The following is a 25,961-nucleotide window of genomic DNA, read 5'->3' on the forward strand; positions in this document are numbered from 1 at the left end:
TGCTCCGGCGGCGCAGCAGCAGCAGGAGGCCCCATTAGCTAAAGTGGTACTTCAGGTTAAGAACAGTTTCAGGTTAAGAACGGACCTCTGGAACGAATTAAGTACTTAACCCGACGTACCACTGTATTAGTCTTGATCTCGCTGTTGTATGTACCTGCCAACTCTTAGAGGCTATGGGGTCTTGGTCCCCCCAAATGAAATATTTGAGGGGGCCGTGTCCCCCCCAAAAGTTGATGAGCATTGCTATTCAAATGGTGTCTGTGACCATATCATGTGATTATGTGGGGTACAGCTTAAAGTGCCACCCCCTATTTTATTTTTATATTATTCAGGTTGGCACCTCTGCTACAGATGTGGTGGTGTGGCTGCATGCATCCATAGGTCAGATCACCGTTCCCTCATTTTCAGTGCTGTCTCAGTGGCTGGCAGCAACTCTGTGGGCTAGGGAACTAATCTTCATCCTTTTCCACTTTGGCACCCATCTTCAGCTCATATATGGCCCTTGCCCCCCAGATGTTGCTGGAGTTCAGTTCATCGTCCCTGACCAACTGGTCATACTGGATTGGGTTGATGTAGAACTACAGGTCCCCATTGTCTACTATAGGGTGCAGTTTACCCCACTGGCCTCTTTAGTCCAGTGCTGCTGTTTGAGATCCTTTCACTGGAGATGATGGGGATTGAACTGGGGATCGTGGGCATGCAATGCAGGAGTTGTATCACTTATGTAGAAGAGGCCCTTCCCATATTTAAGTATGGCATATACCGTTTTTATCTGTAATCTGACTTGAACCCTGTCAGGGGAAAAAGACAGACCATAAATAAAATAATAATAACAGCATGCGTATTTGTTTTTTCATGCACTTATATAGCAAAACCCAATGAATGGAGCATAAAAAATGGTCATGCTGGATCCTAAGTTGCTACACTATTTTTCCAGAAGCAGCAAACTTTATACTGTAGAAAGATCACTAGCAAAGTGATGGCTAGCTCATAGTTTGTCCTCTACCTCTGGACATACCGGAACAGCAGCTAATAGCTGTGGCAATTACCATAGCTTGTGGCAGTAACTTTCACACACTAATTGTTTTAAACTATGCATTGTGTGAAATATCTCCTTTGTTCCATCTTCATCTTTCTTGCTGATCAAATTCAGTACATAGTGTGATCCTATTCATATCTACCCTGAAGTAAGCCTTATTACTCTTACCTCTCTCACCATGACCCTCGCCACTGTGATCCATGCGATGGTCACCTCCAGGCTTGATTATTGTAACTCACTCTACATGGGGCTGCCCTTGAAACAGACCTAGAAACTCCAGTGGGTGCAGAATGCCGCGGCGAGACTCCTTACGGGGTCTTCACCGTGGGATCACATTCACCCAGTGCTATACCAGCTGCACTTGCTCACGGTGGAGTACAGGATCAGGTTTAAGGGTTCTGGTTTTAACCTTTAAAGCCCTATATGGCCTAGGACCCTTGTACCTTGTGCCTCTCCTGGTATGTCCCACGGAGGACCTTACGGTCTGCAAATAACAACATGCTGACGATTCCAGGCCCCAGGGAAATTAGACTGTCCCCAACCAGAGCCAGGGCCTTTTCGGCTGTGGCTCCGGCCTGGTGGAACATTCTCTCACAAGAGACCAGGGCCCTGCCAGATTTGACATTCTTCCACAGGGCCTGCAAGACGGAGCTGTTCCGCCAGGCCTTTGGTCAGGGTTCAGTCTGCCTCATTTTCTCTTTGTATAAGAACAAACATGAAGGAGGTTTCCCAGCCTGCTCACAGGTCCTTATAATATCAGTGGAAACAGTTGATCGTGGCGAGTATTAACCGCTTTCAATTTTAACCTGAGGATTGTCATTTGTCCAGGTTTAACTTTAACTTTAACTTATTTGAATTAATTTTGGGATGCATTTTAATCAATTGATTGCTTGTTTTTATGCATATTGTATTATTTATATGATGTTAGCCACTCTGAGCCTGACTCTGGTCGGGGAGGGCGGGGTTCAAATAAATTATTATTATTATTATTATTATTGAATTCAATGGGACTGAGTTCCATGGGAGTGAGTGCAGTTCTTAGTTTATTGTCCTTAAATAGTCATTGCTTGTTTATTCAGGGGTGATTTCTGCTATTTAGACATAGTTGTATGTAGGCACATACATGAATGCTTTCTTTTTCAGAAATGGAATTTCCTTCCTCCTTGACTAGTACTGAAAGAGCCTTCATCCATCGACTGAGTCAGTCGCTTGGTCTGATTTCTAAAAGTAAAGGGTAAGTAAGTACCTTGCTAAAAATACTTACCCACGTGAATGGGAAAATAATGCATCTTTCTGGCACAGTTTTGTTCTTCAGTTTTGAGTAGTGTCTTGAGGTGGAATTCTTCCTGAGAGTCTCTGTGTTCTGTTGTTTCAAACAGTTCTGTGTACAAGTACTGCCAGGGTGCGGTGAGATATCTGTTGACACTGCTGAGGCAGATTCATAATTTGGCCTTTGCCCAATTACCTGTGATAAGTAGTTGTTCCTTTCAGGTGACCATATATGGCTCCCAAGTTTGGACTGTGTAGCCATTGCTGCAGTAATTTTTCCTTCTGCACGCTACCTGCTTTGTAAGGCAGCAGAGATTGGCTGCTGTAGCTATAATGCCACTGCTATACCAAAGAATTTGGAGCATACCAGGTTGAGGAAGGCTGTGTCTTGCTCTGAGGGGTTAGGGTTCTTATACATCGGGCTACTAAACTGTGATATGATTGTCCCTAATGAGACTATTGTGTCAGGCAGTGAAGAGATTTGAAGCATACCTACTGGAAAACAAGACCCAACCAAATCAGATTTGAAGTTAGATGTTTACTATGCTGAACATTAAAGCCACATTGATACTTTGTCTTTATGCAGGTACTTAATCCAGGATCAAAAATCTATGGCATGTAGCATCTGAAACAATATTTCTGAGTCAGTGTAGCTGACACTGACTCAAAAAGCACAGCAATGTGTTTAGAATTGAATTCACGTATTTGGGAAGTCCTAGCATATCTTAATGTTTTGAGAAAACTGCTTCATTGTGGGTCTTATAATTCATCTGTGTTTGTAAAGGTTACTCCTGGTGCTGAATATGAAATGATTCTTACTTCCTTTTTTATTTTTTAGGAAAGGTGCAAGCAGATATCTAACTGTGAAGAAAAAAGATGGCTCAGAGTTGGCACATACAGTAATGACATGTAATTTGATTCCCAACACAAAACATGCTATTAGAAGCCTTGTACAGCGATTTCCTGTCACCAATAAAGAGCGCACCGAGCTTCTGCCAAAGACAGAGAGAGGAAATGTTTTTGCTGTTGAAGCTGGTGCGTTGAGTATATTCTGTTAAGAAATATAATGGTGAATTGTGAAGGGAAAATTTATTGCACACCCCAAGCTATGCTTGGAAACTCTTGTAGGTCTATGGCTTATGTGTGTATAATGACACAATTACAACTGCATAATGTTTTTGCAAATGTGGTTGTCATATAAGTGCTGGTACGTTCATTGCATTTTGATGGTGCTGCAAGAGACTTGGCTTTTATAGCACTACCTTGCTGCCATTTTATTTTTGGAAAGCACTGCTAGGTGGAGAATGAAAGCTCTTCACCTTGCAAGCTGTGCATTTTGATAATATGAGATACACCTAAATGTTCACAATCTTTTCAAATTGAAATGTGCAAAAATTGTGGCACATCAAATCAAAGGAGGCCATGACTTGGTTCCCCTATGCCCCCTCTATTAACAGAATGCAGTGTAATAGAGCCGGAGGCTCCCATTCATGGGAAAACAAGCCATTTTTGCCAGTTCAGTATAACCAGGCAGCCTCTTGTGTTATTTCCCACACCATTTCTGGCAAGTCTCCCAGCCCTACCAAGCATATTTTGAGGAAGGAATTTGAGGTGAGCGTCCTATCTTTTCTGTCTGTAAGCCAGGAGTATTCTGTAAGCAGATACGGATATTGGGTGGACAGTGAGAAGATATAAATTAAGAGACGAATACAGGGCTCTTCCTGTGATGCTTCCAAAGCATTTTTATACTTGCCTAGCCGTGTAAAAAGACCATTTTCTCTCTAGAAAACATGCATTTCTTCTTATGGTAGACTGAAGCTCAATGTTATGATCTACAGTTTTGCTGTGTTATGGAGCACTGTGGGATGCTGTGCTAAAGCCATTTCAACCCCACCAAATCCTATGCACGCAAAAAGATTGGGAGATTTTGTGGTTCAGTGGCCAATGAAGAAATAGCTTTTTACAAGACTAACAAGAACAGTCATTAACAGCTTTCAGTAAGGACCAAAGTTTGACATGCTATGTTGCAAGTGTTCAGAGCAGCACTAATAGTTGTGCAGCTGCTAAGCTGCAACCTCACGTTTGGCTGTAAACATGGGCAAAGCTAAATGTGTAAGTAAAGCATACCATTTCTAAAGATAAAAGCCTTGTTTGTGCTTAGCACTGAGCACTCCCCAAGCCCTGTGTAGTGATATAATTATGTGCAGTTTGCACGGTTGTTTACTTCTCCCTCCCCTGGGGAAAAAAAACGTAATCTTGATTAGTTTGCTAGGAAGTATTCAATTTTGCATACTTAAAGACTGGGCGCGCATCTGTTTAGATTAATAGCAAGTTTGGTGCAGTCATTACTTTTGTCTTTTCTTAGAGAATAGAGAAATGAGCAAAACAAGTGGGCGACTTAACAATGGCATCCCTCAAATCCCAGTGAAACGGGGAGAATCTGAATTTGATTCGTTTCGGCAGTCTCTACCAGTTTATGAAAAGCAGGATGAAATTGTTAGAATTATTAAAGAAAATAAAGTTATTTTGATTGTGGGGGAAACTGGATCAGGAAAAACTACTCAGGTATGTATTCTATCAGAATTTGAAATGGAAAGATCTTTTGAATTGCTTATTTACAAATTCCAAAATAGTTTAAATCTCAAGTATTTAGTTTTGTCTACTAATGGAAATACACTTTCATTTTGATGACTTATTGTTTTCTGGTTACTTATAAAGGTTCAACAACTTTGATTTCTTATGTATTTTACTATTGAAGCATCTTTTTGCAGAAAACTAATATCGGGGACGCGGGTGGCGCTGTGGGTAAAACCTCAGTGCCTAGGACTTGTTGATCGTAAGGTCGGCGGTTCGCATCCCCGCGGCGGGGTGAGCTCCCGTCGTTCGGTCCCAGCTCCTGCCCACCTAGCAGTTCGAAAGCACCCTTAAGTGCAAGTAGATAAATAGGTACCACTTTATAGCGGGAAGGTAAACGGCGTTTCCGTGTGCTGCTCTGGTGCCGGTTTGCCAGAGCAGCTTCGTCACGCTGGCCACGTGACCCGGAAGTGTCTGCGGACAGCGCTGGCTCCCGGCCTCTAGAGTGAGATGAGCGCACAACCCTAGAGTCTGTCAAGACTGGCCCGTACGGGCAGGGGTACCTTTACCTTTACCTTTAATATCTACTCAGGACACTTGGAGTGGGTTTGGCTGGGCCACATTCTCAGTTGGTCGTAATAAATTGTGTCCTGGTTTACATGTTATCCTAAGTTAAAATATTGCTTAGCAGGACTGCTTGAGCATGTGGGCTTCAAGAGAAGAGCTTGAGCTGTTTTGCTCTTGCCTGGTTCAAGGTTTGGCCTAGTATGTCGTCTGAACAGGTGCTTGTGGTTATGTTCTCTCTTCACCAACCAGGAGCTGTAACCAAAAGTCCTGGTTTGTACAAGATACTGAGTTAGCTTTTGGCTTTGATTGGCATGGCATAGCAGCATAAAGAGCATCTTCTCCAGTAGCCTGGCACAGATTGGCTCAGTATTATGTGTGAACTGGGCCTCTTGTGAGGAGGGTGCAGATTACAACTTTTTCAATGCTAATCTAAAATCTCTGTGTTCAGATTCCCCAGTTTCTACTTGATGACTGCTACAAAAACGGAATACCATGTCGCATATTTTGCACTCAGCCAAGACGTTTAGCAGCAATTGCTGTGGCTGAAAGAGTTGCTGCTGAGAGAAGAGAGAAGATTGGGCAGACGATTGGCTATCAAATCCGACTGGAAAGCAGGTGCTGCCAATATTGCTTGTAGTTTTGGATAGAAAGTGTTTTAGAAATATTTAGAAAAATGTGAGACAATGGAGCAGAAATGTATTATAGTTGTACCTCGGAAGTCGAACAGAATCCATTCCGGAAGTCTGTTTGACTTCTGAAACGTTCGGAAACCAAAGCGTGGTTTCTGATTGGCTGTGGGAAGTTCCTGCAGCTAATCAGAAGCCGCGGAAGCCTTGTTGGACATTCGGCTTCCAAAAGAACGTTTGAAAACCGGAACATTCACTTCCGGTTTTTTGATCGTTTGGGAGCTGGAACATTCGACTTCCAAGGCATTCGGGAGCCGAGATATGACTTTACTTGCAAATAAAAATTTAACAGGGTAATTACCTGCTCCCCCTGCTCTTCCTTTCAGAGGTAAGGCAGGTTCCAAATGTTGCTGCTATACTGTCCTCTGATGGCAACTGCAATTCCTTTATGAACCTCCTCAAAAGTCAAAGCCATTCGCTGAGTCTTCTGCCTTTCAAGGTTAAGTGGGCCCCACGCCCCCAATACAGTGCCCCATTTATCAAATGCTCACCAAGGAATGCTTGCCTGGTGTAATTTTTTATCTGCATTGGGTGAAGACCTCTTTGTCAAGGTCTTTTAGCCTCCTCCCTTTGCTCTGCTGTTTTAGTAACATTTCCCGCTTTTTCTATTCTTGAGTGTTTTAATTGAAAGCCATGCTGAAGCTTGTGAAGTTGAAGGAGTGGAGTATTTTAAATAAAAAATTAAAATGTGTATTGCATAACGCTTCCATGACACTATTAAACAGGACTGCACTGTGGAACCTAAGAAATGGAAGCAAAAGAGCTATCCAGCTCAGAATATATCAACGGTATAGCATTGTAAAAGTCCATAGGTGGAAGGCTTGAAAAAAGACACTCTAATGAGCAGTTTTCAGAAGTCAGTATGTTGATCTGTTCCATGCATTCTGACAGCGGAGACGAGGGTGCATGTATCAGAGAAAGTGAGAGACAGACAGACAGATAGACATGGTGTTTTTGCTCCCTTTCTGAACATACTACTATATAAAACATGGTTTTCTCCTGAAGACAGGAAGAGGGACTGTTGTCTCTCAGGCAAATGGTTATTTGCATTCTTGTGTCGCTAAAAGTTGTAGGTCAGATAGTATTTATGCATAGTCAACAATCTTATGCAGGGCTGGATGTGATAAATTTGTGCTAAAAGTGCATATATTTGCAATGACTTCATATCTGTGTTGTGTGCAAATACTTCTTCACAAGCTGTTTTGTATTTTTAACAGGGTCTCTCCAAAGACACTTTTAACATTTTGCACTAATGGTGTATTACTTCGTACATTAATGGCAGGAGATAGTGCACTGTCAACTGTAACTCATGTCATTGTGGTAAGGTTGACTAATTATTTCTCATGAAAATAATTATGCCAAATTTTTTTAGTTGTGAAACTTGACTTAAAAGTTCTTCTTGTTAGTTCTTTAATAAACTTTGAGCCACTTGCTGTCAGATGTGTTTATTCAGATAACCAAGAGGCTACAAATAGCTTATGGTAGGCACATAAAGCCTGATAACTACAATTCTGAACTTGAGTTGTGTCTACCTTAGTCAACAGAATACTAAAGCCTTAAATGGCTCAGGATGTGGTATAAAAATTTAACATAATAATAATAATAATAATAATAATAATAATAATAATAGTAATATAAAATAAAACAGGCCCGGTTTTTGTTCAGTAAAGTTGTCTTTAGTGGACAGTGAATGGCTGATTAAAAACTAAAGGAGAGCTTAACTGTCATGTCTGCTATGGTGTAAACTTGTCACCAGCAGAGAACTGTGGAATGATGAGTGCACAAACGAACTATAAGAGTACACAGGTGTTAACATGTATCCCACAACATCAGATGTGCTGCTAGACTTATGACATGCTGAAACCTTGTGCTCAGTGAAGCAAAGAACATGCTCACAAGAGAAAGGATGAGGGGGATAAGAGAATAGCGTGGCATGTCTGCAAGAATGGCTGAGTAGGAGTTGGGGAGAACATGATACCTAACCCGCTGAATAAATTTAACCTAGTAAAATGTTAGTCAAATAAGCTTACTTTAGCACTTTTGCTAACATGAGAAAGATTACTGCTTCTGGATGAATGCTGTGTTAATTCTATATAGATCACGATAAATGCCTAGCAGGTGTATTAGTAAAAATATAAAACTATTGTCAACAAATGACAAAATTTGCAATGCAGAAGTTACGTAGTATACTGTGGCAAACTTCTTAAGCTCTGTTCTAAAGAGGGCTCTCTTGTTTATTTTGCAGGATGAAGTCCATGAGAGAGATCGGTTCAGCGACTTCTTGTTAACGAAGTTAAGAGATACACTACAAAAACACTCATCGTTGAAGCTCATACTTTCTAGTGCTGCCCTGGATGTGAACCTCTTTCTCAGATATTTTGCAGGCTGTCCAGTGATATATAGTAAGTTCAAATGCTAGTAGGAATCAGTCTACAAAATTGAGTTGAATGCATTTTCCTTAGCTTGGTGTAGTACATGTCAAACCTTGGAATCAAATCAATGTATTATTATTTTTGTTAGTATTACTACTGCTACTGCTGCCTTTCACATACATGTCTCAAGGCAATGTGCAAAATGCTACAAAAACAGGTAAAAGTCACACAGAAATTGAGAGCAGATATATTTTAAAACAATACAAAATAGACATCCATGGCAGAGACCTATTCATCTGGCTGAGAAAGCTTGTAACAATTAGTATACAATTTCCTTAATCCAATATGCAAATATTAAAGCTGCATTTCTATAAGTCTTGAACTGCTTTTTTTGGTACATATTTACTATTTTTACATGGCATATGTATATCTATATACAGTCGTACCTCCGCTTACGTATCCCCCTGGTTACTTAAACTTCGGGATACATAAGCGGCAAACCTGGAAGTATATTTCTGGGTTTTTGCTGCGCGTGAATGCGCAGAAGCATTGTACTGCTGGCCGTGCACAGAAGCAGTCCCTCTGGTTGTGGAAACCTCAGGATCCGACCAGAGCTCTGGAACGGATCCTGTCCACAACCGGAGGTACCATTGTATAGAGAGAAAGAGATTTAGCAGTTTGAAACCTGTAAGCTACAGGTTTAAGTATGATATTGATGATTTAGCATAAACTTGATTATTTATATTCATGTCTTCAGTACCAGGAAGACCATTTGAAGTAAAAGAGATGTTCCTTGAAGACCTACTAAGAAGCACAGGCTACACAAATAAAGAGATGATCAAATACAAAAAGGAAAAACAGCGAGGTTGGTATCTATATATGCAGGTATTAAAAGGGAGATGTATCTAGAGATAAGCAAACATTGCAAACATCCCCCCCCAAATATATTGTGAAACACTAGTAAGTAAATATACATTTTCATCTTTACTCCTTTTCTTTGTGTAAAACATTTAAAAATGTTCTGCAGAGGAAAAACAACAGACAACTCTGACTGAATGGTATTCTGCACAAGACAACAGCAAGCCAGAATTGCAGCGCCAGAGAGCAATACCAAATGTGGCTGAAGAATATGATCTGTTGGATGATGGTGGTGACACAGTGTTCAGTCAGCTGGTATGAATTCGTTTAAGGATTCTAATATTTCATGTTGATAGGAATTGTTATGAAACCAGAATGGTATGATCTAGGTTCAAATTTCCACCAACATTCATTTGCGTATGAAGCTCATAGTCAGCATGGTCTCCTCTGCATACACAACAGATGTGCATTCATAGAGGTCCCCCTGACTTGTCCTACTCTCCAGGATTTCTGTAAAGTCAGGCTTCTGCTTCACCTTTCCAAGTGACTACTGTTTTCATACAGTATATGTTAGTGATTATGCCTATTTTTGTATTTGTGCATGGTGGGGCTCTCTCTCTCTCTCTCTCTCTCTCTCTCTCTCTCTCTCTAACACCTATATGTAATTCTGTGTTATTTTTAATTGGGGGAGTAGCATGAGTTCGGGATGCCTTGCCTTCTGCAGAGGACTTTCTTTCACTTTGGCACAGTAAAAGCTACTTTTAAACTTGAGAGGGAGGGGCTGCCATTAAGAACAGAAAGTTGACAGCAAAAAGCTCCACTATGTATATAGATCTAGGTCCTTGACCTCCCTTTAACTTAAGAGTGTTACTTCCCATATTGTATATTATTCATGACAATCAACCTGGAAGAAAGCCTTTCTGTAAAGTCAAAGAAAGGCCAATGAAGCATGCACCTAGCATGCAAGTTTTGAAACACTGAAGCCTCTTATTCTGTCAGTTTCAGGGTGAGGAAATAGCAAATGGAGATCGTCTGTTGCTCTTAGAAAGCATTCAGATAAAAAGGTAATGTTGTTTGCTTATTTTCAGGCTGAAAAAGATGTCAACTGTCTTGAACCTTGGTTAATTAAAGAAATGGATGCTTGTCTCTCTGATATTTGGCTACACAAAGACATTGATGCCTTTGCACAGGTGTTCCACCTTATTTTAACTGAAAATGTCAGTGGTAAGTTTGCATTCTTAACTTTCCCTTGCTGAACTGTGCACCTAAGCCATAAATACCTTATTTGCCCTAAAAATAATAATCCAGTCCATACCTTTAAAGAATAATATGTGTTTTCTGTTAGGCGTTTTCTGGAACTCTTTAAAATTATTTTTGAATAAGTGGACTGGGACTAATGAGCAGCAGGGGGCGGGGGGGGCGGGGAGAATGGCAAATTTCATTTCAAAAATGGAAGGTCGTCGTGCAAGTGGAATGCCACAGTTGGTGTTTCTGCAATATTTGTATTTTCCCAAAGCATAGGAAGCTGCCCTAAACTGAATCAGATCATTGGTTCATCTAGCTCAGTTTGTCCACACTGACTGTCAGTGATCGAACCCGCGACCTTCTGCTTCCAAAACAGATACTGTACCACTGAGCAATTCCTTTTACTTAAACATGCAGCTTAATCTTCTGTATATTTCCTCTGGAGCAAGTTCCAGGTAAATGTACATAGGTTTAAACCCAAAGTAATAAGAATCCATGCAAGCTACTCTTTAAAGTTGTGGACCCTGGGTTAGTTGAAATCAATGGAGTGCATTTGCCATAATTTAAATGGATTTCCCATTGATTTCAGTGGGAACTAAGTGCAGCTAAGTTGGTATGGATCCAACCCAGAATGTTCTGAAAAGATTTTGCCAAAATAGTTTGGAGAGTTGAGCATTTGTTAAACACTAACTGTCCCCTTCTCCTTGTCCTAGTTGACTACAGGCACAGCGAGACAAGCGCAACGACTTTAATGGTAGCTTCTGGAAGAGGTTTCTTGAGTCAAGTAGAACAGCTGATTGGTATGGGAGCAAACATTCACATCAAATCATCTAATGGCTGGTAAAACAATCTCATTGCAACTTTCCCCCATTCATTTCTTTGTGTATGTGCGTGTGTATGTAGAGAGAAATTGTGGATTATTGGAAATGTTGGGGGTAAGTTATAAGCAGTTTTTTAAACAAGAAGATTATTTTGGTAGTTCCCACACTATCTACTCTACATTGCTGGTGCTATACTCTTTATTGCCTGAGATCTGGCAGACCTAATTGTCAGAGATCCAGTCTGTTGTAATAGATTTTAGTGTTTGCTTAACTATTTGTGTGATTATGCTGAAGTAGATAGAATAAATTTCAACAATTTATAGCTAATGCAGTGGGAAGTGGGAGATTATAGAATTGTCCTTCTCTTGCCCTACAAGACAAGACCATCACAGTCTGTTGCATTACTAAAGCAACTAGCTCCTGTCTACTAGTCTGCGACTTCCCCACCCCTGAAGAGCAAAACCTCAACAAACTCAACTCTAAAACGAGTGGGATGCTTTTACTGTTTACTGCTGCCTTCCCACAGGGGTAATCTGTGGGGGCCCAGGTGCCAGTAGTGGACATACCGGGTGGCATCAGTGAGTGGGGCCAGAGCAGACAGTGGGCAGAACATCCCTTTTTCCTCTCCTTTTACTTCCCTACTTTCTCTTTCTGCCTGCTCCTCCATTTCCCCCCTCCTTGCCACTTGCCTGGAAGTAGGCCGAGGGTTTGCCTGAGAGCTGCAGATTTGCTCACCCTTGATGTAATGTGCAACATGATTTTTGTCCAAAAGTTTAAAAGTCTCCCATATGAAGGTTTTTATTTTATTTCTACAATTCATTTGGTTGGGTTTGGTAGTTTATAGTGCTATGAGTTCAACTAACAAATACAAGTTGTTTAGAATCTTGTTACTCTAAGTTTGTATTAGTTCTGCTTTTTCCGATTAGTGGAACCCTATTCAGACATGCTTCTAATGAGGGTGGAGGACTGAGTATGTACCTACTTCTCCCACCCCCACCATGCCCTCAGTATCCACATGGTAGATGTCATGTTAAAACAGGGCTCATGCACACAGGCTAGATGTGCATGATGATTACCGCCCTGTCTTTGAGAAGCAGTGCATGAATTTGGCCTATGCTCTCTGACCCCTAATTTAAGTTCTGTTTTGGTCTTTGTTCAAATTTAATTTGACACTCTGCTGTAAGCAGAAATTGTTTGCAAGAATCTCCTTCTCTCCGCTTCAAGGAGAATTGGGGAGAAATTATGTGCAATGTAGACATAGCTGAAGTTCAGAATCGGGTATGTTTCTCTGCACAGTAAATTGAGGTGGAAGAATCTTCTGATGACTTCAATAAATAATAGTCATTTAGCACTTTTCCTATTAGCTGGAAGCACTTCCCAAACATTATCTTAGTAAATCTATATAATCAAAAAAGTCTTAATTATATCTCCACATATCAATTAGAGCTCCTTGGTTTTTAACATAAATAGAGCTTTTGATCAAATCCTGCCCTCTTGGCTCTACTTTAATTTTTGACTTTTTTTTTAGTACTGGAAAAAAATGTATTAAAGTCCTAGGCAAAGGTTTTTTGTAAGTATCCAGTGGGATTCTTGCCTCTAGTCATATGCAGGCAAATAAAATAAGATTAAAAATGCCATCCTACATGTAATTAACAATGATTGAAAATGTTCTTTGTTCATAGGTTACATTTTTATACTTAAGCAAAATACTTGTTTTTCCCCCATAATTATTACAGGACAGCTTTAGACTGGGCTAAGCACTTCGGACAGACAGAAGTGGTTGATCTGTTGGAGTCCTACTGGTAATGTGTTTATTAACTCTGGAATCATAAAATCATAGAACTGTAAAGTTGGAAGTAACCACAAGAGTCATCTAGTTCAATCCCCTGCAATGCAGGAATCTTTTGCCCAGCGTGGGGCTTGAACCCACATTGTTGAGATTAAGAGTCCCATGCGCTACTGACTAAGCTATCCCATTGTGCTTGAGTACATGGCAGAAAACTGCCTGTACTTTCTAAACTGGATCTGGCCAGCTGATTTAAAGGCCCTTGGGTTCGTGGGAAGACCCCTTTGTGGTTTTCAGATAATAGTGGAAGTAGGTCAAGGAACCAACAGCTTCAGGAATGATATTTTTAAAAATCTGCTTCCATGTTCTGCAAGTATTGCCAATTTCTTGACATGTGTATTTTTTGGTGCTTGTATTTTAGTGCCTCACTAGAATCGGGTAATCTCGATGAAAGTTCTTTGGTCCATGCAAATGCTAGTGAACTCAGTGCAGAAGACAGAGAACTCCTAAAGGCTTATCATCACAGCTTTGATGATGAAAAAGTGGATCTTGACCTGATCATGCACCTGCTATACAACATCTGTCACAGCTGTGATGCAGGTAAATGCAGATGTGCTTATTTTCATTTTAAGCATCTTTTACATGCGCATCCTTTAGTCTGTGCTCTGGCACCTAGACTACTATGCACATAAAACATATGTTGGAAGCCAAAGGCTGTCATATTTCACATGTGAGCTTGTTAGAAGTAGAGTACTGCAATAAATTGACTTTTTTTGTCTGATCAGCAAGACTGCTCTTATCTTACAAATGCATTTGACTGTGATTATGCCCCACTCCTCTTTTCCTATGGATGGTTCTTATAAACAGGGCCCCGATGTATATGAATGGAGATGGGCAGGTTTTGCTTCACACTAACATATGCTACATAGTGGGCACAAGCCTCAAACTTGCTCTTTGTGCCCCCCGACCATATGTAGCCCATCCCTGTCTAGGCTTAGAAACATAGAATTGTAGAATTGGAAAGGGCAATGAGAATCATCTAGTCCAACCCCATGCAATGTGGGAATCTTTTGCCCAGTGTGGGACTCAAACCCATGACCCCATGGGTCTCCTGCTCTCATAATGAGCTCATAATGAAAGAACAGATGCTAAGCATAGCTTTCTCTTATTCTATTTCCTTTCACTTTGGAACTTTGTCTTAAAGGAGCGGTTTTAATTTTCCTTCCTGGATATGATGAGATTGTTGGCTTGAGGGACCGCATCCTGTTTGATGACAAGAGGTTTGCTGATAATGCTCACAGGTAAAAAAAAATATGTAACTCTTATTTTGGTATATCGGTTTTACTCTTAGAAGACTGCATTTCATTCAATTCATACTTGTTTGCTATTAGGTTCCAAGTTTTTATGCTGCATTCAAATATGCAGACATCGGATCAGAAGAAGGTTCTAAAGACTTCTCCCCCAGGCATCCGCAAAATAGCAAGTATCAAATTACTTTTTAACTGTTTCTATCAATCCACATTCTTTTCATATCAACTGTTATTACAGCATAATGTGTTGTTTCAGATTCTTTCTACAAATATTGCCGAAACCAGCATCACAGTTAATGATGTTGTCTTTGTGATTGACTCTGGAAAAATGAAGGAGGTATGCCATTTGCCTGTTTATCTGTTTTTTTAAAGATACTGCTTGATATAATACAGTCATACCTCATGTTTTTGTGCTTCATGTTACGTTCTTTCAGGTTATGTCCCGCGGCGACCTGGAAGTACCGGAAAGGGTTACTTCTGGGTTTCACCGCTTGCACATGCGCAGAAGCGCAAAATGACATCATGCTCAGAAGCGGCGAATCGCAACCTGCACGTGCCCGTTTCACCGCTGCGGGTTGCACTCTTTTCATGTTGCGAACGGTCCTCCAGAATGGATCCCTGTAGTCTCTAAGTGGTTTATATAAAATGAAGTTTAGCAGTTGCTAAAAATGAGGTGAAAATAAAGCACAACTGTATATTGCCAAAAACCCCTCAAATTTATCTTAGACTCACGTTTAATTTTAGTTTACCATAAACTAAAAGTGTGCTGTATTGTAAACAAAACATTCAAAGAAGGATTTTAGTACAGTGGCACCTCAGGTTAAGTACTTAATTCGTTCCGGAGGTCCGTTCTTAACCTGAAACTGTTCTTAACCTGAAGCACCACTTTAGCTAATGGGGCCCGCTGCTGCCGCCACGCCGCCAGAAAACGATTTCTGTTCTCATCCTGAAGCAAAGTTCTTAACCCGAGGTAATATTTCTGGGTTAGCGGAGTCTGTAACCTGAAGCATCTGTAACCTGAAGCGTATGTAACCCGAGGTACCACTGTACAATGTGTAAAATATTGTTACATGCCACCCCAATCTCCAACAAGTGTGAGATTCCAGGGGTCTTGGCTTTCACCCAGGGTTCATGTTTTTCTCAGAAATAAGGCACAGTGGAGACTGCAGTGTCTTTATGACTGATGTTTTTTTACATACATATATATGCAACCTGAGTCTGTAGTGGATGGATTTCCAGCATTCAGATTTCAAGAGGATGTTCTGCTGCTGGAAGGGTGGGACTTGATTTTTGCCAGTTCCCCAGCAGCTCTCTGTGCCCCTAAAATGCTGCTTTGGGGATGGAAACATGGAAAGTGGAATCGGGGAAATTCACCTCCTCCCTTCTCTCCAGCAGGAGCCTCAAATGAATCTTAGTGCCTTCTGTAAATGGAAAGAGAACTTCTGTTCTTGGAAGGGCAAGCCTGGATCCAGGCCAATGTATGCCAAAATCACCTCTCAAAACTATTGTTAATTTAGATTATTTTATCATTCAAGTGTTCATTTCAGCTTGCTGTTCTAAATCTACATTCTGATAAAAATGTTTTCTTGAAATTTTAGAAGTCCTTTGATGCATTGAACTGTGTGACCATGCTGAAGATGGTATGGATTTCTAAAGCTAGTGCCGTTCAGAGAAAGGGCAGGTAATGCAAATATCATGAATATTTTCTTCCAAGAACAGATTACAGACAGAATATTCTTACTTTTTCAAGAAGAAAAAAAATATTTCTTAGAATTACTGGTATAAGATTACTTGAAACAGGTTAATTTTGATTTTTAAAAAAGCTTAAATGTTATTACTTTTATTTTTATTTTTCAACAAAATCTTTCTTAGACTATTTCTGGAAAGAATATCTTTTTGGAGACATCTGGTTGTGCTTTTCACACTATTCACTTTGGATCACACACCAACCCTGTGTTTAAAATTTATATTGTAGTATTCTTAAGAAGCGCATGTTACATTTCCAATTAATTTGAGCCCTTCAGGCAAAAGTTATAATGAATGACACTTCTGAAAGAGCTTATTTATGAAATGCAATTTCTACTTTCAACCTCTCTTTTTCCTGCTTTGATTTTTAAAATTCTACTCTTCTATGTATTGACTTACCTTAAATAATACTTACTGTTTCTAAGGGCAGGACGTTGTCGACCTGGAATTTGTTTCCGACTTTTTAGTAGACTCAGATTTCAAAATATGCTGGAATTTCAGACCCCAGAACTACTAAGAATGCCACTACAGGTTAGTGATTTTTCTTGTTTTGTTAAGCCCAAAGAGGTCTTTATAACACAGTGGTTCCATACAGCCTTCAAGCCAAACCATGACTTGTGCTAACCATAGTTTAGACTCCAAACCATGGTTTAGAATTGTTTGTTTCCTTTTATTTTCTGTCCTCCCACCAGTTTACTTGGAGCTGCAGCCTCTGGATACTGAGAAAAGGTTCAGGCTTCATGATATTGGAAACTATTGACCTTTGCTTCCCAGCTGGTTGGGAAGAATATGCAAGAATTCTTCTTTATTCATGTGATGCTAAGCTATGCTTTAGCACGATGTGTGAACATGACCAGCATGTGGAAGCTTGCTGTTTGAAGCACTTACCATAGGACACCTCAATTTCAAAAGAATCTAAAATAACCCATTGTATTTCTATATAATACTTGTGGAAGTCTGATCAGTATTAAGAGGTGTCCTGCACCTCTGCTTCACATCATACCAAAAAGCAGTCTTGCACAATGTTGCAGTGTTGTGTCCGGTGGTAGTCACTGATGATGGTGTTCCTGGTTTTGTTTGCCTATTTGCATTCCTTTGCAGGAACAACATTGTATGAGTTAGCACAGAATGTCTGTAGAATGTCACAAGCAAACATTTTTCTTTAGCTGCTTTTTATATATCAAGGCTTAAGTTGAAACGAGCAATTGATTGCACCTTAAGGTGCAATCATAGGCAGGATTCCTTGATCCCACTGAAGGTGGTGGTACTTGCTTTTCAGTAGAGCAATCATATAGGCTTAAGATAAAAATCTGCTTTTCCTGCAGACTTGCTATACTGAAAGTGTGAATATTCTTGGTTTCTTTATTTTTGTTACTGCTTTACCACATGTTTTGGATCGGGTGATTAAAGCTGAATATTCGATTTTGTGTATTTTCAAATGTCAGACTGGCATAAGAGTTTGTTAAGTACTAGGGAGCAATCAGTTTTTCTCCTATGCATTTACTGAGCTAATACTGGGGGGAAAAAATAAGTAACTAATTAATCCTGTAAACATATACCCACTTTACTTATAGAAATCCCATTAGAATCCATGGCATTTCTGAACAGACAAGTATAGAGTTGCACTACAAGCACATTGTTTAATATATCTATGCTTAATCAAGTATTCTGTGTATATGTTTTAATCTACGTTTGGTTCTTGCTCCCAATTAATTTAATAATTATCTGCTTAGAGATACTGTTATGCTTTTTATTTAGATGTTTTTCTTATGCTGGTCTGTGACCATAATAAAGTAAATTCATTCAATGTAAGGACATTATATTGTGTATTCTGGTTTTTCTGAAACATGTCTTAATTTCTAGGAGCTTTGTTTGCATACAAAATTGCTAGCTCCCATCAACTGTCCAATTGCTGACTTCTTGATGAAAGCTCCAGAACCACCTCCTGCTTTAATCATAAGAAATGCTGTACAGATGCTTAAGGTGAGTAAAATAAATAAAGCTACTCTTGTCCCTGTATTTTTATTTATAATGATTCCTAAAACACTAAATTTTTGCATAACTACTGAAATTACTAGCTCTGAAAAAATTCTGTAAGCACCTTTCCCAATTTCATCAGTGCCCTACTTAATACTTCTCCTCTGAAGTTTGCCCTGGAAATATCTGATCAAAAGTGGCTTTACACGAGTCTGTGTTTGAATTGTTTGTATGAAACAATTCACTTGCATTTTCAGATGAAGCCACGACAAGAGAAATAGTTGCTAAGCTAATTGAAATTTGGAGTCTAGTCGTTACCTGCTTTTGAAGTGTGCATTTCTTTGTACGCTGATTTTGTTTGCTCTTTTAAAAAATAGACAATAGATGCCATGGATACCTGGGAGGATCTGACAGAACTTGGCTATCATCTGGCTGACTTACCAGTAGAACCTCATCTTGGCAAAATGGTGCTGTGCGCCGTTGTTCTGAAGTGCCTGGATCCTATTCTGACAATAGCATGTACCCTTGCATACCGCGACCCATTTGTGTTACCTACACAGGCCTCTCAAAAGCGTGCAGCCATGCTGTGTAGAAAAAGATTTACTGCAGGAACATTTAGTGACCATATGGCTCTTCTCCGGGCTTTCCAGGTATTGCGAGTCTACAAAAAAACCCCAAAACACTTATGATCTTTGTGAAATGTATCAGAAAGCAAGGAAGCGCTTAAGCTAGATTAACACATCTTGAAATGCTACCTAGTGCAATCTAGTAAACTAATGTTATCGGAGGCCAATTACCAAGCCTTTGTACACCTTGTCTGCTATGGCTGCTGCTTCTTGCCTCCCTCCCTTGCTGCTTCCTACCTGCCACTTGTTCCCCTTTTAAACTGCTGCTAGCTGGAAAAGCAGTGCTATGTTGATTGTATGTGTATTGTCTTCCTTTGGCCTTTGCTTTATAAGACTGCTATTGCTCTAAACTGAGTCTGAGGGTGGGCTGCTTGGAGATATGCAAGCCCAGCTTTTGTATTGCGGTAGCGTTGTTTTAACAATCAGAAAAGTTGAGTTTCTAATTTCCATTGAGCCATGGCTTTAATCGCCTGGTTCATCTCCATTTTTCCATGAATCTCTTGTTTTTAAGTTGAATTATTGTTCACAGATAATGTTGGAAGCTATGCTATGGGAAAAGTATGCCCCCATCCCCTCCTTGCAGTGAGGTAGATTGCTCTAATATTATGATTAAGTAAGGATTAATTAAAGTTACTTTTATCCATGATGCTAAGGAGAAAGGTTAATAGCATACTACCCGTATTTCCTCATCTGCCCATTAATGCAGGGGGGGGGACCATGGACTTGCACTTGGATTCTTCTTTGCAGAGTAGTATAGCTGTTCCTAGCAACGTTCTGGTAGTTGAACAATGTAGAGAGAAGCCTTCAAGAATTGGGTATTCCCCAAATGTGTTCCGTTTCTTTCTCACTGGCTCAGAGTACGTGGGGCTTATACTATGTCAGGCTTATGCCATGACTGTTGTAAAAAGAGCTCATTCCCCCCCTCTCCTGTGGTCAGATGAGATTGCAGGGACAGCAAGAGATTCTGACAGGTGGGCAGGGCAATCTGCCTGTGAATCGTGTGATATCATAGCAACAGCATAGATAAATTACTGCTATTCTATAAATCAAGGCTTTCTATACTAATGATCTGAACATCCTGAAATGTGTGTTTGTAAGGGGTTGCGTTCTAAATGGTTACTGAAGAAACAAATACTCTGAAAGTTCTTTTAAATCAACTTGTTTTGCAGGCATGGCAAAAGGCGCGAAGCGATGGCTGGGAACGAGCTTTTTGTGAGAAGAATTTCCTTTCTCAGGCAACAATGGAGATTATCATAGGAATGAGAACACAGCTGCTTGGGCAACTCAGAGCATCAGGTAATATATATATCTGTATATTTATTAACCTGAAATCTGCCCCACAAAATCTTCAAGCTTTTTTCCTGGATTTCACTGTATTATTGATTCCTATGTATATGATCAGGGATACAGTTGCTATCTTTTGAGGTTTATTTTGGAGCAGTTATTCTACAACCAAACCTTTGGTTTACTTACACGGAAAGCATATTCTACTTGTTACCGCAAGTAGTACCGCAAGTAATACTTTGAGGTATTATGCTGTAGCGGTGGATTGTAAATATGCCCCAGTTATGTGTATTTGTGGTTACACTAGTAATATTTGCTGTGTAGATTGTGTAGTGAATACTTACTGTTCTGTTATCCTAACAAAAGTGCACCTATGTCTGTGTGTTGATTAGAGGGAGAACTGGTCCTATCCTGCTTTGAGCTTGCTTCAAGCCTCCATGTTAAAATGAGATTTGCAGTTAAGAAGTAGTGGCTGAGTTTGCTTTTTTCATCTTCTCTCCCAGTTCCTTTTCCTCTTCCAGCATGTCTTTTAGACTGTGGATGGGAACATCCTTACTAATGATTATTGTAAACCCCTCTAGGAGTGTTTTCCAGCTGGAGAGCAGGGTAAAAATAAATAAGCCTGATAACCCATCAAAGCCAAGGGCTAGTCTAAATTCAAAATGAGCTAATGTTTTTGAGTTTGGCTCAGGAGCACAGAAAACTCAAGTGAGGTATTTTAAGGGGAATTGTCAGGCGTCAGAGGATCCAACCCCCACGGCAGGTTGCCAGGAACAGATAAGACAAGGAAAAGTCCTTACCATCTGCTTTTTATTCAGTGTTTACAGAGAGAGGATTGGAATAATGGTGTTGTCCCAAGTGACTCTCCACCCCCTTTTTCTCCCACTTCCTCATTCATCATCTTGTCTCCTATGGGTGGTGCGGAGGGCCCTTTGCTTCTGAGCCTTTTGCTCTACTACTTTCAAGGCTCGCCGGGTTCTGGGAGGGGCCGGGTCTGTAATGCTTTCTAAAGACACTGTGTCTGTCAGCTGGCCCCCCTCTGGTGTTTCTTTTTCCTCCTCTTCCATTATTTCCCAGCTTTCCCCCTCATCTGCCTCTGAGCTGTGACCTCCCACAAACCCCTGTAGTAATTCAGAACTGTCTTCTTCTCTGGAAGGGTCAGGCTGGGGAGGTAGTCTCCACCATTCCTCCTATGCCCAGTCCCTGACAGGAATGATCTTTCCATAAGTTTCAGCAGGCAAGATTGTGTCCTGAGTTAAATGAGAAAATGCTGTGTTTGGGTGTTGTTTGTTCTAGTGCAAAAGAACTTTTATTCTCCTGTTCTGCAACCAAGGCAAGATCCTTTGGAACCGAATGCCCGAGTTACACTGCTCAGAATGGTATACCGTTAATGACAGAGTGGGAGCTAAAAAGGCTATCCCTGACATGCATCTCTGAAGTTAATAGCTTTCTTAATTAGCAGGACATACATTTATTTCTTTTTTTCTTTCTAGGTTTTGTAAGAGCCAGAGGTGGTGGCGACATAAGAGATGTTAACACCAACTCTGAGAACTGGGCTGTGGTGAAAGGTGCCCTAGTAGCTGGAATGTACCCCAATATAGTTCACGTTGACAGAGAGAACATTGTTTTGACTGGGCCAAAAGAAAAAAAAGTTAGATTTCATCCTACCTCCGTTCTTAGCCAGCCCCAGTATAAAAAGGTAAGAAGGTATAAAGTTTAAAATATTAGTGTGGGAGATCTGGGAACCTCAGTTCTTCCGTGAGCTTTGAATGCTTTGTTTATTTAGAAACGTATTTTAAATAATAACCTATGACTGTTACCAGTTGCTATTCTTAACGAGGAAGCAGAGATCTAGTAAAATAAGGTGGCACAAGCCTTTGCTGAGTTTATTTGCTAAACTTGTTTTAGCACCAAATGGTATTACCTGATCTTGTTTCAGGACGTTTGTGTTGTAAAGGCTTTGTATTGTATTCCTCATGTGGACTGTGCATCCCACCTCATGCAGCAGGATTTTACCCTTTCTTAAGGCTACCTGATGGGACGTGGGTGGCGCTGTGGATTAAACCACAGAGCCTAGAACTTGCCGATCAGAAGGTTGGAGGTTCGAATCCCCACCACGGGGTGAGCTCCCGTTGCCCAGTCCCTGCTCCTGCCAACCTAGCAGTTCGAAAGCACATCAAAGTGCAAGTAGATAAATAGGTACCGCTCCGGTGGGAAGGTAAACGGCGTTTCTGTGCGCTGCTCTGGTTCGCCAGAAACAGCTTCGTCATGCTGGCCACGTGACCCGGAAGCTGTACGCCGGCTCCCTCAGCCAAAAAAGCGAGATGAGCGCCGCAACCCCAGAGTCGGTCACGACTGGATCTAATGGTCAGATGTCCCTTTACCTTTACCTTTAAGGCTACCTGACCATGTACTTTTGTTCTGCATAGCTTTTTGTGTGTTTTATATGGATCTCCCGTAGTCTCCCATACAGCAATGAGGAGGTTCACAATGGTTTAGATTCATCAATGCTGCGCCTTGGGTACTCCCTGCTCGTTTTCTTCAGAGGGCTGGGGAAAGTTTGCTTGCAAACGGATGTTTTAAATTGTCCCTTTTTATCAAACCGAAAGAAGCAATTCTGTTCCTTCTGTGTTACTGCCTAACAGATTCCTCCAGCGAATGGTCAAGTGGCAGCTATTCAGGCACTTCCCACGGACTGGCTCATATACGATGAAATGACAAGAGCCCACCGCATAGCCAATATCAGGTGCTGCTCAACTGTGACGCCAGTCACTGTGGCCCTCTTCTGTGGATCAGCTAGGCTGCCAAGTAATGCTTTGCAGGAGCCTTCCTCCTTCAGAGGTATGGTGCTAGAATAAGAAACATGGTTTTAATATGCGTGTGTGGGTACATCTAATCCACTTGTTGACTTGTGTTAGCAGTTGTTAAGAGCTTTTTGTTTCCTGCGCTAAAGTAAAATAAACATTTTTTTTATAATGGGTTGGGGAATGAAAAATTGGGACTTGCTCTTCTCATTTTCCCCTCTTAAATTCCAACAGATTGTTGGGTTCTGTTCATTATTTTGAAGTCTGAAAGCAGCTTCATACGTTATGTTTTCTTGCAGGGAAAGCACCTCACTGTTGGGAAGAAAGTGTAGATTGTCTTCCCTTTAGCAGCACTTTCAAACAGTTCATTTTCTTAATGTTTTATTAAAATAAATATGAACGTGGTTACTGTCATATAAGCTAACCTGTTAAGTAAATGAGATAAAAGCAAAATGCAGCTGTATATTGAAAATAAAACTAAGCAGAGTACAAAAAAGAAAGAAAGAAAGAAAGAAAGAAAGAGAGAGAGAGAGAGAGAGAGAGAGAGAGAGAGAGAAAGAAAGAAAGAAAGAAAGAAAGAAAGAAAGAAATGAGTTGGAGTCCCGGAAAGCTTGGGTAACTGTAAGATTTTAAATGTCATGACTGTCACCACCTCAAGAATGGCCCAAGGGACTGCATTCTAGAGAGTGAGTGCTATCATTGGGAAGGCCCACTTTGGGGTTGCTAGGTATCCTGTTCTCAAGTTATTTAGAGCTTTAAATTTCAACAACAAAATCTTGAACTTGGTTCAGTAGCTAATAGGGAGTGAGGGCAGATCTTACAACACTGGTGTAACATGTCAATCTGGGTGTCCCACTAAGTCACCTAGCAGCTGCATTTTGCATTAGCTGAAGCTTCTGAACCAGGCACCAAGGTAGGAAGTTAGCAGATTAATCTTGATGCATATTAAGAATGCGTACATCTCATAATTGTTGTCGGTTTAAGTACGGAGTACAGTAAATGTTACTGTCTGAGATCTGCCTTTCTCTAATACAGTGGATGGTGTTCCTAATGACAGCAGTGATAGTGAGATGGAAGACAGAACTACTGCTAACTTGGCTGCCTTGAAACTGGATGAATGGCTCCATTTCAAATTAGACCCAGAGGTGCGTACTTCATGGTTCATCTGAAAAAAAATGAAAGGAAAAACTCAGTCTTGAGAATTGCTTTCAGCATTTTGACCTCAAAATGACTTAAAATTAGGATTCCAGGCTCAAAAACTGACCACTGAATGAAACAGAACTCTTTTCTCTCTCATTTTCAATATTGGCACCACCCAGCATCATAATCACTTTTTATAAATCTATGATGTGACCACATTAAAATATATGTTCTAGATACTGCATCTAAACAAACAAAAACCCCACTGTTGTACAGTAGGAAATGGTGCACAAAAAGGGGAGTCAAATTAAATTAAACAAAGGGATTGGACCTATTTCCATATGAAAAAAGGTTAAAATGTTTGGAGGACTTGGTTGGGAGAGATCAGCAGGGAGCTGGGGCTTGGTCTTCACCAATATGTGGAATTAATACCTAGTTGGATGGGTGGGGTACAAATAAGATTAATGATAATGATTATTATTATTATTATTATTTTAAATAAACAGCAAGGGGACCTTAGTGTGTTTTTATAACATCATACATGATGTGAAGAAAGTCGTTGGGGGTATTTTCCCCTCTCTCTCAGTTAAATTAAATTAATTGGCTTTAGATTCAGAGAATACATAATTAACATGGTATTTGCTATCCTAAAATGTGGTGATGGCCACTGACTTAGATGACTTTAGAAGTGGTTAGATTGATCTTCTATACGTGTCCATTATAGAGGCTACTATCTCTACAGGCTAAATGGAAGCTCCAGATTTGATGAATGTATGGAGGTTGGAGGTAGGGACGGGACACATAAACCTGTGCACTTCGCCTGGGTGGATAGAGCAGATGTTTCAACCATTTATTGATGTTGATTTAGATTGAACTCTCTCTTCCTTTGCCATTCATGTCCTTTCACTTATGTAAACAGTGCTGCAAGAAAGCCATGCAGGGGCAGTTTAATTCTGGACCTATCCCAGTTCTTCCTCTATCACTATGAGAATAATCATCCCAGTTGAAAAACTTGAAATTCTTTGCTGATGAGCATGGTTACAGATATAACAGAGGAATGAAATATTAATTAAAATACTTTTTTAAAAAAATCTTCCAAATACTTTGGAACAAAAGGATGTTTTCAGGAATCATGTTGCTGACATCAAACTTCCTCAAAGTACTGGAGTTATCAAAACTATTTAATACACTTATAATCAATAAAGGGTCACCAAGCGTTCTTGGAAGGGTCTCCAAGACACACACACACACACACACACACATATACATATATATATATATATATATATATATATATATATATATATATATTTATTTATTTATTTATTTATTTATTTATTTATATTAAATTATAAACTATATTTATTACAGGCTGCTAGCCTACTCCTGCAATTGAGGCAAAAATGGCATAGTTTATTTTTACGGCGCATGAGAGCTCCTTCAAAGCCCTGGTCTCAAGTTGATGAGGCAACCATACGAGCAATCATTGCTGTTTTAAGCACTGAAGAACAGTCTGCAGGTCTACAGCAGCCTTCGGGAATTGGGCAAAGACCAAGACCCATGTCATCTGAAGAACTTCCTCTAGCGTCTTCATGGAGATCAAACACTAGCCGAAAAAGCTCAGCAGAAGCAGAATTCGCAGACGATGCTTTTAATGCTGAAAGGTCAGTATCTAGTGGATAGTACTGTCCGCAGTACTGTGCTCTGTACCTGCCGTGAATAGGAAACACATAGTGTGCAAAGGGTTTAACCCCGCGAGGTGTCTGTATGCCTTAAAGCTCACCTTGGCCCTCCACATTTTTTGAGACTCCCAACTCCCATCAACCTCAGCTAGGATGGCCAGTGATCTGGGATGAT

At 40.4% G+C, this 25,961-nt stretch overlaps 1 protein-coding gene across 2 annotated transcripts in view; it reads left to right on the forward strand.

Moving 5' to 3' along the window:
- The window catches only part of YTHDC2 (YTH N6-methyladenosine RNA binding protein C2), a 34,516-nt gene that overhangs the window by 1,255 nt on the left and 7,300 nt on the right, over nt 1-25,961 (forward strand). For both annotated transcript variants that reach the window (XM_083576500.1, XM_083576499.1), the window contains exons 2-25: nt 2,183-2,273; nt 3,147-3,343; nt 4,674-4,873; nt 5,898-6,064; nt 7,353-7,455; nt 8,381-8,537; nt 9,265-9,372; nt 9,535-9,680; nt 10,454-10,589; nt 11,324-11,450; nt 13,168-13,233; nt 13,639-13,817; nt 14,422-14,518; nt 14,609-14,696; nt 14,784-14,864; nt 16,126-16,208; nt 16,699-16,804; nt 18,137-18,256; nt 18,628-18,900; nt 20,046-20,172; nt 21,654-21,859; nt 22,806-23,001; nt 24,000-24,109; nt 25,476-25,768. In XM_083576500.1, the coding sequence (XP_083432626.1) occupies nt 2,183-2,273; nt 3,147-3,343; nt 4,674-4,873; nt 5,898-6,064; nt 7,353-7,455; nt 8,381-8,537; nt 9,265-9,372; nt 9,535-9,680; nt 10,454-10,589; nt 11,324-11,450; nt 13,168-13,233; nt 13,639-13,817; nt 14,422-14,518; nt 14,609-14,696; nt 14,784-14,864; nt 16,126-16,208; nt 16,699-16,804; nt 18,137-18,256; nt 18,628-18,900; nt 20,046-20,172; nt 21,654-21,859; nt 22,806-23,001; nt 24,000-24,109; nt 25,476-25,768 (3,457 nt within the window). The remainder of the gene's footprint in view (nt 1-2,182; nt 2,274-3,146; nt 3,344-4,673; nt 4,874-5,897; nt 6,065-7,352; nt 7,456-8,380; nt 8,538-9,264; nt 9,373-9,534; nt 9,681-10,453; nt 10,590-11,323; nt 11,451-13,167; nt 13,234-13,638; nt 13,818-14,421; nt 14,519-14,608; nt 14,697-14,783; nt 14,865-16,125; nt 16,209-16,698; nt 16,805-18,136; nt 18,257-18,627; nt 18,901-20,045; nt 20,173-21,653; nt 21,860-22,805; nt 23,002-23,999; nt 24,110-25,475; nt 25,769-25,961) is intronic.

This window comes from Podarcis filfolensis (genome assembly GCF_964270895.1).
Source record: "Podarcis filfolensis genome assembly, chromosome: 11".
Classification (NCBI taxonomy): Eukaryota; Metazoa; Chordata; class Lepidosauria; order Squamata; family Lacertidae; genus Podarcis; species Podarcis filfolensis.